At 41.4% G+C, this 13,036-nt stretch overlaps 1 protein-coding gene across 13 annotated transcripts in view; it reads right to left on the bottom strand.

Annotated features, from left to right (window-relative positions):
- Positions 1-1,519: 1,519 nt before the first annotated feature.
- MCF2L (MCF.2 cell line derived transforming sequence like) overlaps positions 1,520-13,036 on the bottom strand; it is an 892,749-nt gene continuing 881,232 nt past the window's right edge. For all 13 annotated transcript variants that reach the window (XM_069637167.1, XM_069637165.1, XM_069637161.1 and 10 more), the window contains 3 exons: positions 5,934-6,046; positions 5,747-5,850; positions 1,520-3,937 (listed from right to left, as the gene is read on the bottom strand). In XM_069637167.1, coding sequence (XP_069493268.1) covers positions 3,843-3,937; positions 5,747-5,850; positions 5,934-6,046 — 312 coding nt within the window. In that variant the 3' untranslated portion in view covers positions 1,520-3,842. The remainder of the gene's footprint in view (positions 3,938-5,746; positions 5,851-5,933; positions 6,047-13,036) is intronic.

The raw sequence follows: 13,036 nt of genomic DNA, 5'->3' as shown, positions 1-13,036 counted from the left end.
GGAGAAGGTATATGATGAGGTAGGACCAACATGACAGACTAGGACTAGGGTCTGCAACCAGATGCTTTTAAAATAGTTTGGACTATGACCCCAATTATACCCCACCATGGACTGTCCTGGGTAGGGGTGGTGGGAGTTGTTTAAAACGTCTGGAAAGCCAAAGGTTTGAAAACCCTGGACTATCAGTAAGGAGGACTATGATGAATACATAGGACAATGACAGAGAAGGACAATGATGGACTATGACAAGGTTCTGCAACCTCCAGCTCTCAAGGTGTTTTAGACTATGACTCACATGATCCCTCACCACTGACTATGATTGGTAGGGCTGAAGGTAGTTGTATAAAACATTTGGAGGGCCAAAGTTTGCAGAAACCTGAACTATGACGAAGAACAATCACAAAGGTCAATGATGAAGCAAAAGGTATAGGATGAAGGAATAGGGAGGTGGACTATGATAAAGGACTGATTAATGAAAAAGCATGCGAAAAGCACAGATTGTGGTCATGCTAACCAAACATTCTACTTCCTGAAACCCTTTCTCTTCTCTCTGTGTCTCAGTGATTTGCCACAAGCTAGAGCTAAACTGCTGCAAGTGTATCAAAATCAAAATTCCACAATGTCCTGTATGAGATGCTTCTTTTCATAGGCAGTTGGTACTATTCGCAAATGTTCAACACAGGTGAAACATCAGAGGCAGACAAATGTAACGTTAGCAGCAAACATGTGTACAGTTCAGTTACAAACTACAGAAATCCTATGGTTCATTAGTAAGCCTGTGTGAATGTATAAATAATGTACTTAACATTTGCCGGAAGAACCAAATGATACTTATCTTCTTTTTAACATTCTTGGTCTCTTCTCCCTGAGGGGCGGAAAAGCATTTGCAGAAACAAAAAGTGTTTTCAATGTATTCGTGATAAACCATATTTGATAGTCAACCTTCCTAGCCAAGGGACCAACAAAGTTTGCAAATTCTGTATGAAAGGATCATGGGGCTCAACAATTGCTAGAATGTGCTATGGAAGTTGAGAGCCACATATTTCGCTTTACAAACCATGATACAAAGTGAGGCGATGGCATTGGGGGCCTCTAAAAAAAACCTCATCACATTCCAAGGATGCAATGATGGACTTTGTTTAAAGATCAGGAGATGCTCTGTTCAGCATCCACCTTCCATTGATCCAATTGCTGTGTTGGAATTCTTCGGCTCCTAACTTTATTCCTTATCCAAACTTTGGGACAGAACTATTGTTGCTGCCCATAACACAACAATGGATGCATTTTGCCTGATTGGCTACAGCTACATGCAGCCTCACACTGGATTGCGATGGGTTATATGTGGTGGCTTGTCAAAAGAGGGTACAGCCATAATCAGTGAAAGACGGATTTAGAAGGTCTGCACAACTAATACTGTAAGGTGGAAGGAAATCCTTTCATGCACAGGTTACACTTAGAAACAATCCACATACTGTACACAACATACGAAACCAAGGCAGGGCAATAAACACAAAACAAGTAAGTGTAGCAAGAACTGCTGAAATGTTTTTTCAAGTTTTCATACATACAATAAAAGAATTCTGACTTTAGATTTAATTTACATCGGCAGTACAAAAGAAAACCGTGGTTGAAATGTGCTATATAAAGTGCAATGACACATAGTTCATTCAGGTCACAAAAATAATCGATTAGACTATGTGATGATACAGCCGTATGGACACGCTTCCAGTTTCCGAACAAGAAATTCAAGTACAGTCATTTTTTTTTTGTACAAATCATTTACAAATAAATTACAACACAGAAGAGAAGCCCATATCTGTGCAAAATGCAGTTCCATCCTACTATAGGGGTGCCACAGCGCCCCCTATCGCTATGCTGATTAAGGGCATCTCTTCATCTATGTACAGTGGTTGCAACCAAGTAGATCCCGCCTAATCTCTGGATCGCGGTGAGGCTGAAAGTCACCGGCACCAATTCACAAATTGAAAGACCGAACCCAAAAGCAGTTGAACCTGCATCAGACGTGTAATTGACATACGAGTAAAATGCCCCGGATTCACAAAATGTATGTGCAAAACGTGCACCGTTTTCCTAAAAAGAGGTGTGCAACCTTTGGCTTCTCAGGCATTTTGGACTACAACGGCCATTAGATGCCGCCGGCATAAGCAATGGAGAAGAACCATGGGAGTCATAGTCCAAAGCACCGGGAGAGCCGTGGGAGCAGACCTGTGCCTTGAACCTTAGTGAGGCTCTGGAACCCTGTTCCTCCCAGTCCCAAAGATTATAGGTGATTTGAAATTCTACCTCCTTTGGTGGGAAAAGTGCTTTTTATTTGAATGCTTCTTGCAATACAAATGAGAAGTGGGCTTAAGTCTACTGGGGAGAACGTTTCCATTTTGTATTCGGCCAAGTATCTTGATTAACAGCAGTCAATGTTTGGCTTCCAGACGACATGAGAAGGATGGTGCGTATTATTTCCTTTCAATTATATATACTATATTTATAGATGTACATATTAACATTTTCAGTACTGATTGTGAAGACAAGCAAACATAAAAATAGGACTAATTTGCAATGGTCTTTCCGTTCCAGTTCTTCCATGCATTAAAATACCAGTTCTTTTATTTTTATTATAAATCTAGATATTGTATCATGGCAAATGTTTATATTCCACTTCAGACGCCTTTGTAAAAATTACAAGAGCAACAATGCAAACCATGTCCAGTGGTAAAGTGACGATCTTAAAATAGGGGAAGTCTACAGTCTTTTCCCAATTTTATTTTGGTAAAGGGAGATTTTATGAATCTACTGTAATCTAGATTAACAAAACAAATGAGTTTATCCACTTTTGGGAGAGACTGCTCCACGCTGTGATATCGTAAGAATCCCACTGCCCGGTCAGGACTTTCTAGTGCTTTCTATTGCTCTGGGCCAATACGGCTGAACAGTATTGCAGAGTGGTCACGTAACCATTACAAATAACCAGCTCTTAGATCCTTTGCACAGAGAAAAATATTATGTATTAAATAGGTTATCAATTGCAATATTACTGATAGTAAACACAGTGATTCCTTGCAAAAGATGAGCTAGTGCTTTAAGTATCCTACAATTTGACATGGTAGGCATATTAAAAACATTGTAAAAAAGGGTACAAACATGTTTTGCAAATTGTTGCTGCCTCCTGCGTGTGTCCAAAATCTTGTGTACATTCACATGCATGTGGTGCCTTGTGTGGCAGAAGGTGACAGGGATGCCAGCGATGAAAGCACCCAGGGAGTCTGTTCCTGAATATCATAGTTCAGCCGATAGGAATTGAAGTCCGTGCATGGCCTCTATATCAAGGCAGTGAATTTCTAAACAATTCAGTCAATGTAAACTTTGCCCCCTCCTTGTTGAATCCTTTTTTTGGAGCGTGCAGCGATACCAGCTTCTTCTTGTGAGCTGCATTTCCGGCACATCCTGCTGCTAAAAAATAGTATTAAACAATATTTCCTCAATTGTAACCTTTCTCACATTGGTTTGTGGAAACTGCTTGCAATGGATGTGGAGAAAGTCTGTAGTGTGCTTGGATCCGAATCGCAAGTCCAAAAGTTCCCTCAAAGGTTAGTGGCATTTCAGAGTCAGTGCTCCTCTTCATTGAAAAGGGATTGAGGGGGCAAGAGGGTGGTTGCCTCCTCCTGCAGCAAAGGCTGCTTGACCAGCACCATTCTGCGGGTGTGTTCTGTACCCCTTTCTGGGGGAGATGCTATCAAAATGACGCACAGCACACAGTCCATGTCGGCTCTCTACTGCAGATCAGCATTTACAGTACTCCAGAAAGCGCGGCCTCTTCAGACCACACGTCAGTCTTTAATGTCCGAAAAGCTGGCAATGCTGACGTTACAGCTTTCACTGCAGCTGGAGGAGTTGCTCAAAGTGCTTGATACCGTGCCAGATTCTAGAGTGGAAAAATAAGAGCACAAAATGAGAAAAAGCATTCAAACCAAAACTTTTCTAACCCCTTTTCTCACCCAAGCCTCTAAGCATCGACCCGAAAAGATAAGCAGTATAATGGTATCCTAACTTGGTAGACCTCTACAACACTTAAATCTGCACTAGATATTGCGGCCCCTCAAACTTAGGAAAGCCAAACAGATGGCTCACCTCAACAAGTGGTTCACCCCCAAACTAAAAAGTCTTAGAAACACAAAAAGATCAGCTGAGTCCACCTGGCGTAAATCACCTATCACCTTCCATCACCAACAAAACTGCACTTACGTCAGCTTCTGCTATTTACAAAGCGGCTATATTTTCTGCTAAAAAAGAAAGCTATGATTCCAGAATCCTTAATGCCAAATCCAGTACTAAAGAACTCTTAAGCATCCTAAAAGAGCTTGAATTCCCTGCACCACCCACACAAGACTGCAACAGAGACGCAGAGTGGTATACAAAAATCCAGCAAGCACTCGAAGACAAAATCACTCTACTCCAAAATAAGATCAATGCTAAAAAGGCAAGCCTCACCATCGGCTCCCAGCCTGCCCCTGAACCAGCTTAAACCCCTCATCCTTGCACTCCCTTCACATTCTCACAAGTAACCTCAAAGGAAGTTGAAGACATCATAAAAAGCCTAAAACCATCCCACTGCCAAGGCAATATTTGCCCTGCCACCTTGATTAAAGAGGGAGCTAAAAACCTAGCCCCCTTCATCACTAAGCTAATACATTCCTCATTCGCCTCCGAACAGGTACCCAACAAGCTCAAGGAAGCTTGGGTTATCCCTTTACTAAAAAGAAAAACAACCTTGATCCAAATGTCCCCACTAACTACAGGCCCATCACCACCGTCCCGTTCATTCTAAAAATTCTGAATCGGGTGGCGTATCTGCAAATTCAGAAGCACCTAGAGGAGAAAAACTCCTATGACTTAGACAATCAGGCTTCAGACCCAGACATGGAACTGAGACAGCCCTCCTAGATCTAAAGATCCAAATGGACGAGGCGAAGGAGAAAGGTAAGTTAGCAACCCTCTTACTCCTCGACTTATCTGCAGCCTTTGAACTCGTCGACCACCAAATTCTCACCAAACACTTTAACACAATCTAAATAAACACCAGGTACTCCAGAATAACTCTCTGAGAGCAGCACTTAGTCTTCCCAGATCTTGCCATATTTCCACTCACAGACAGAACGCTAACTGGCTACCCGTCCGTGACAGAATCACACTACGCACCCTGGCCATCATGCACAAACGCCTCACAAACTCAGCCCGAACTACCTGGCGGACAAAATTTGTAAACACCAACCCACACGTACTACCAGATCATCTCACTCCCACAACCTGGTGGTCCCAAGATTCAATCTAAAAACAGCCGGAGGAGCCAGCTTCCCAGTCCAAGCCGCCAAACAATGTAACTCTATTCCCATCCCTCTTAGACAGGAACCCTCCTTCCACACCTTTAAAACCAATATAAAAAATTGGCTGAGCAACAAGCCACCTCACTAAGATTCCTCCACTATGTTATCTGACCACTGCCTATTTATGTTATGTTACGGAGCATTACTTTGTTTAGTTATACTACTGTACATTATTTCCTTATCTGACCCACCTGTAACCAGGGTCCCTCTTCTTGTCTCCATACTGGATTGTAATCTGCCTGCCTATTTGTATGTAACAACTAAGTTTTTCAAGCACCCAGTTACCTCAGGGTTTGGTGCGCGATTCAAATAATAAACAAATACAAAAATGGTGTCAGGTGTGTCCTTACCTGAGCTGCTTAGCGAGTGTGCAGACTGGGAGGTGCCCAGGAGAGTCAGCAGGCTGCTTGCTGGAAGCCATCCTTCTCTGCTAGTGTTCAGATTCTTCACATACCTGTTGGAGTAATCACAGAATCAGACTAAATATGCCTGTGAGGACGAATTGTGCAAAACTAAAAGGCTGCACCACTCGCATACCATACGCCATCCTCGCCTTCATGGACCAACTGCACAATGTCTCCACTTTTCACCTGCAGCTCATCGGGACCTGCCTTCTCATAATCCGACACCACATTATATTTACCAGCCACCTGGAGATAAGGAGACAAGAAAAAGGTGATTAAGCATAAGGGAGCACCTTGAGAACCTCCAGGATACACTAAGAACTCAGTGACAAAGAGCAAGTTCATTAAGTAAGCCAAAGTGAGCTCATACAAAGTGGATCCAAGCAGCTACTCACCTGCAAAGTTTTAGCTGGTCGGTAAAAGAAAAGGTGGGTAGGGAAAGTTCCCCTTCTTGAGAACCAACTAAGAGAACCAGCATATTCATTGGGGGTGAAGGAGGCTCTTACGGAAGGAAAGGGTAGTCAGCAAAGAAAGATTGCCGTAGACCACAATCCACAGATGATATAGTGATCATGTACTCAAGCAGGGATCTCGTTATGTGAACCAAAAAAAGAGCAGAGGGAGGCAATCAGCTCTACACTAGATACTACCAAGGGGTAATACTTATCACCTGAAATATCAGGAGTTTGTCAAAAGGCCAGGCAGAGGGTGCTAGTGTAATCCCACCCCAAATGCAAATAGTTGTGACTTGATATTATTGTGATAACTGAACATCTTGCAGGTCCGGATACTCTCTCTAATGGCCTACGGAAAATGTCTCCTAACCTGTGGGCTCATGCCTTATACCTACCATTTAATGACATTGGTGTAACTGGTATATTACTCTCCACTTGGAGGTTAAGCCATATTCTTCCTATTCATAAAAAAGGCCCTCGTAATCAACCCTCCAATTATCGCATGCTCGCGATATTTTCTCAATTCTTATTGGCGGAATTGGCTGACTGGATAAATGTCAATGGCATTTTGAGCCCCAATCAGACAGGTTTCCGTACTAAATCCTCCACTCATCAAAACATATTGACCTTCGTGTCGGCAGTTGAATATGCTAGACTGAGATGCGAAACAGCAATATAATGTGCCTTCATTGACTTTAGTGCTGCTTTTGACAGTGTTGAGAAACAGATTATAGTGTAAACTAGTGGCATGGAATATCCCCCCTGGCCTTTTGAAGATGTTGATGCTTCTCCATAGTGACACTAGTGTCAGGGTAGGTCTCTATGGAATGGGTAAAATATCTTCTGCCATTCCAACTAATAGAGGCGTGAAACAAGGTTGCATTATTGCAGCCACACTTTTTAACCTCTACTTAGCAGACTTGAATGTGGCATTTATGAATATCAGTCATTGGCCTATCAAGATAGGCACTGAATGTATAGGCTGGTTAGCTATGCGGATGATCTCGCACTTTTATATCATACCCCAAGGGTCTCCAGTCGATGATTGGGGCACTTGGTGTCTATGCATTTCAGAATGGACTGATTGTCAATACTTCTAAATGCAAGATAATTATATTTCCTGCTAAAAAGTGCTTGAGAATGAGTCCTGTATGGTCACTGGATGGGATGCATTTTGAGATTATTGCTAGCTATAAATATCTTGGTCTCTGTATTGATAATTCTTTGAAATTGAATATCCATTGGCAGGAAACCAAACATAAATGTATGGTTATGGTTCATACAATAAGTGCGTTTATAGGTAAGAACGGACAGTTTTCTGTTCAAGCTGTGTTATTATATAACTCTAAAATACTACCTGTTTGACGTACGGTATTGAAATTTGGGTTCATGCATTTACCTCTGAGCTAATTAGCTTTGAGTCAAAAATATTGCTTAAACCATTTTGTAGGCCATCAGCCCTGTCAATTGAATTTCTATATTTGGATTTTGATCTAATAGGGATTTTGTCAACTGTTGTAAAGCGATCATTTATGTGCTGGCTACATTTATCTGTCCTAAATAATGGCACTATGATGGTGAATTATATGCAAGCATTTCTTTGTTTAGAGAATTCTACCAAGCTGTGGACAATGGGTAGGATATTCATCCATTATAATAAATGGTTGACTCGATTAAATTGCTCTGCTATCGCTGCCTAAACTCAGACAAACGTAGGCTGAAGCAAAGTCTGGTTAGCTACAGCTATGAAAATCATCTGGTCCAGTGAGCTACGAAATCCAACAGTGGCACATTTATTACTCATCAGGAGCGGTGTGCCAGACCACAGTACATTGCGGCATTTCCTAGTAGTGGTGTCATTAGACAGTACCGCCTCCTAAAATATGACATCTGTGATGTACTAGAGCTAAAAGGTGGCTGCTTGGGAACACCTTGTGCTGACTGCAAATGTAGACTGTGTAGTGACAATGCTTTTGAATCCTTAGAACATATCTTATTAGTATGTGAAAGTCTTAAGGCGATGAGGTTTGAGTAAATTAAATCTTACAACAACCAAACTGACTGCACGGACTTCGATCTACTGTGGACACATTTTATGGAGGATAATACCCTTAATCTTATTTATTTTATTGTAAAATGTTATTGGAAATGTAAAGAGATATTAAGGATTTTATGAATATGTACCTAGGTTGTTAGATATCTCTTGTTGATTTTTCTAAAGGGTACTTAATAGATGGTGTTATGATCGTTTTGTTTTATATTGAAATGTAAATATTTTACCTATGTTTTCTGTTTTAATTAACTTTTATGTATGTTCTATGTTGTCTATACAAAGCTTAATTGCTAGAAGTATATTAAATTAAATAAATAAAGCTTCAGTGATCTTCCTTTGGAGTGAAGGGTTGTTTTAAAACCTTTGTTGAAACCTGCGCTGCCAAGATTAGTTGTATGGCAAACAAAAAATACAGGCATTTGGAAAAAAAATGTACATCTCAGAGAAAAGAAACCTACAAAGGAGGGGTGTGTTTGCAGAACAGGAGACTAAAAGGGATGAACACTGAACTTCACATTGCAGCAGCCATGGTCAACTCCCCCTACCCTGTGCTAGCTTACTTAGAACAGAACCTACCGCAAGCTGCTCAGTGTGCTACTGCGTTGAAATTATGTGATAATCCAGTGGCCTTACAGCGCAGACACTATGAGAAATAGGGCCATGCCCTATGTTAAGTTATTCAGGTTTTATACTGCACGCCGAAACCACCTCCATAGTAGTCAGCACCTAGGCTCGTCAGAAAAGTGGCGTATTGGGCCCCCCACCACCGCTTTCCAGACTAGTCTGTGAGGAAAGGGAAAAAGGGGAAGAGGTGCAGGAAGAGAAAAAAGGTGAAAAAAGTAAGTAAACACCTGGGAACATTAGTGCTGGTCAAGTTGTGTTGATGGGCAGAGGATAGTGGGATCCTATCCCATACACAACTGCGGTTCCAATCATCTGCAGGAACTACCGAACAATGCTTGAATATCAATGATTATCGGGACACAGAGCTTAAAGGGACAGCACTTTATTTAGCCTTAACGGACCTATCCACTGCCTTTGATACTGGAGCCCCTAAATATAGATGGAGACGTTTTAAAGCACATAATTCAAATATATTGTAACACTAGTGCTTTTGTTTGTCTTTATAATTCAAAAAGAATTTGGCATTTAGGTTGGCATCCTGCAGAGCTATGCCGTTTAATTTTAATCTAAACGGCCTTTCAGACTTTTTATTATCACCGACACTGGACGTTCCACATATACTAAGAAGTCCAATTCCATGTCTAGTATATGCGGATGATGTTGCTCTAATGGGAAGAACACCAATAGCCTTGCAAAAACTGCTAAATGGTTAGGTCTCCTTTATGGGGGAACATAAACTGTGGCCAAATCCAAGATTATGGTCGTAAGTAGGCAGAAATGCAAACTGTCTCCCAAATTTCACATACATCAAGTTATGTTGGGGGAAGTTGATTCTGTTACATACTTGAGAATCTGTTTCAACAATAAATACACATGGACGACATGCCCAAAATGTGTCCATACGTCTAATGCAATCAAATGCAGGCATTAGACGTCTGATGGCGAACTTTGGGGCAATGCCTTGTTCCCTGCTTTGTAAGTATGCAAAGCAAATCCCGGTGGTCAAACACACTGTGGAGCAATTTAAAATTATGACTATGTGGGCAAAACCGAGCGAGAAATTTTAAAATGTGTTTTAGGAGTAAGGAAAACAATGGCAAATGAAAGCCTATACCTATGCAAATGGAAGTGATTGAGACTATATCGGAGGCATTCCCAGCATTCCTTTGGTTATCCATCTAGTCAAACCCACAGGTGAAATTGACCCAACATTTCATAGAAGATGTCCTAAATTTGGCCGATGCAAAGGAACTAAAATGGTTAGGTTACATAAGAAAATATTTAACATTTCTTGGTCTAAATAGAATGTATTGGATCAAATAATATGACATTTTTAAACTAGATAAACGTGTTTTAAAGGATCACATTCTGACAAAATATGGGTCCATCAAAATTATATTACATCACAAAAGTACTGTAAGAGTATATTATTTGAATGTAGCTTTCCAACAATTTGAAGAATCCTACTTCAATATTATTACCAAACCCAGAATAAGAAAGTACATTCCAAGAATGCGTTTTGATCCAGTCACACCACATAATATGGGTGATAAGCGAGTGTATGATCATACTTATCAGTGAATGTGACTGAGTTACACAAAGAAAAAGTCTACACATCCTAATATTCTGTCCATATAAATGAGACAAAAATGCACAGTACCTGTTTTAAGAACCTAAATCTGTTGGAATATATATTTTGCTATAATGTTTATATGGCCACTACCGAACCATTGATTATTTTTAGCCCTGAATAGTTTCTAATTTCTTTTTTATAAATAGTGATAATAATGAAATGTAATTTGTTATAACTATGCACTGTTTTTCTAAACTTTCATATGTTCTTATCCTGGATATATAAAATGTACAGTTTGATGGATTTTATTCTAATAGTTTTTTTATAACGCGTCTAATACCATACCTCAGTTTGATTTCTAAGCGCTGATCCGGGATTCAAACCTCTGTTGCTCTGTGTGGTCTTGCTTGCAAGACCAGTGCATTGTCCCTGTGCTATCCTCCGTTCACAATGGGAGGTGATGCTGATGAGTAGATAAAACAGAGCAGGGTAGCGTTGGTGAACGTTTGGGTGCATGGCACTCCGGTAAGCCTGGAGCTTGAAAGAACGGTGCAGAAAGTTAAGAGTACTTTCAAAGGTGTCTGTAGATAAGCGAGATTTTACTTGAGGGCAGGTTTAATACAGAATATAAAAAAATGGTAGTGAATGTCTGTGAGGAATTCGAGATATGCTCAAATTACCCCCTGAAGCCCATCAGCTGTACATGTTCAAGGACGGATTACAGAGCACAGGCTGCCCCTAGCCATCCATGACAATGGTTGCCTCAGACCTCTTGACGTTTCCTCCTTGGTGGGATCAACTATGGTGGCATGTCCATCTGCTAGCTTGGCAAAGGATAGTCGCTGGGCCCTTGTGGGATTTTAGTGGCATCTTCTGTGATCCGTAAACCAGGCCCAGTGTAGATGGCCCACACAGTTAGTGGCCTTCCTGCATATTATTGCATGTGAAGTTGTGGGTGGCTAGCAAGTGGGGCTTAACTGGAGGTGCACCCTGATGCACTGATATCATGGGTCTATACAGCGCTGTGATTTAGCAACAGACAAAATGGCTGGTTTTGGAGCTAGCGTGGCACACAGAGTGATGCGACCCAGTTCGCTACAAGAGGGACAATCTTTGTCAAAATCACAGGGACTGCACTTTAAGCATGGATGTATGGTAATTCTGCCTCCACTTCAAGGAAACTTAAGGGAACATAACATTGCAAACCCGCAGCTCTCCAGAGGTTTTGGACCACAGCTTCCATGATTACTCACTATTGATTATGAGGGCTATGGCTGATGGGGAGTTGCACTTCAAAACATCTGGAGAACAAAAGGTTGCAGACCCCCCCCTGACTCCCTACACACTAGAACAATGCATATGCTTGACTCTATTAGTGACCAATAATGCAACAGAAATTGTAGGCAGCATTTGCAAATCTACATCCCAGAGACATTTCACTTGACAACAAAGCCTGTGAAAGACTTTGATGCCTTCTGATTCCTTTACACTGTGAACAGTGCTTGAGTTTGATTGGGTAAGCGTGGTAAATCTACCAACGCCTTGACACACGGCAAAAGTCTGTTGTGCCTACCACACTTTCCCAATTTGTACATTCGTGCTGCTGAGTTAATTCTCATTGAGTCAACTCTATAGCAGCCATGCTTAATGCACAGAGAACGCTAGAACTGTGTTTTTAACACCAGTAAATATAGTGGAGTAAAAAAGGCCCAATATGGCGGATGGAAAATAGTGACTGGCGGCACTCCACACAATCTGGAGGTATTTGGAATCAGTTTATCTGTGACCTGCGCACACACTGAAAATTGCACAAATTGACTGCTTTCACAATATTTACGAGTTCAGTTGGAACCTTACGTTGTGTACACAGGGGACAAGAGGAGAAAAGAAAGTAGTGGAAGTACTTTCCGTGCAATTCCGCTTATATATACATATATGGGATACATTACTCACCGTAATCGTATTTCTGATGCTTGTATCTGCTTAGATTCACATGCTGTGCATAGGCCGACATCTAGTGGAAGCTGCGGAGTATTACAGTTTGTTTTTCGAAACTCGAAAATGGGCGTCGACACAGGCGTGCCAGTAATACTATCCCTAGTGTGACGTCCACTGTACCCAAGATCCCTCACGCGTCTGGGATCCTCAGATTGTATTTTTTCTGACATGAGGAAGCATGAGGAGTAGCGTGAGTACAGATAATCCAAGCAGATAGACAGAAAGGTAAGACTACAAGCAATCATGCGCCTTCTCTCGGAGGGGAGGAAGGGTGGGTCGCATGTGAATCTAAGCAGATACAAGCATCAGAAATACGATTACGGTGAGTAATGTATCCCTTCTGAGGCTTGTGGAATCTGCTTAGATCACATGCTGTGCATAGATTAGCGAGCAGTACCCGAAGAAGGAGGTGGGATGTGAGAAGGGTCATGAGCAAACAGGTGTCTTAGAACCGCTTGTCCCACTTGTGTATCTGTCTTGGAATGAGTGTTAATGCAGTAATGCTGAGTAAAAGTGTGAATAGAGCTCCAAGT

Source organism: Ambystoma mexicanum, chromosome 7p, assembly GCF_040938575.1.
Source record: "Ambystoma mexicanum isolate Mex_15411 chromosome 7p, UKY_AmexF1_1, whole genome shotgun sequence".
Classification (NCBI taxonomy): domain Eukaryota; kingdom Metazoa; phylum Chordata; class Amphibia; order Caudata; family Ambystomatidae; genus Ambystoma; species Ambystoma mexicanum.
The sequence above is the reverse complement of the archived record's forward strand: the minus strand, read 5'-3'. Positions and strand labels throughout refer to the sequence as shown.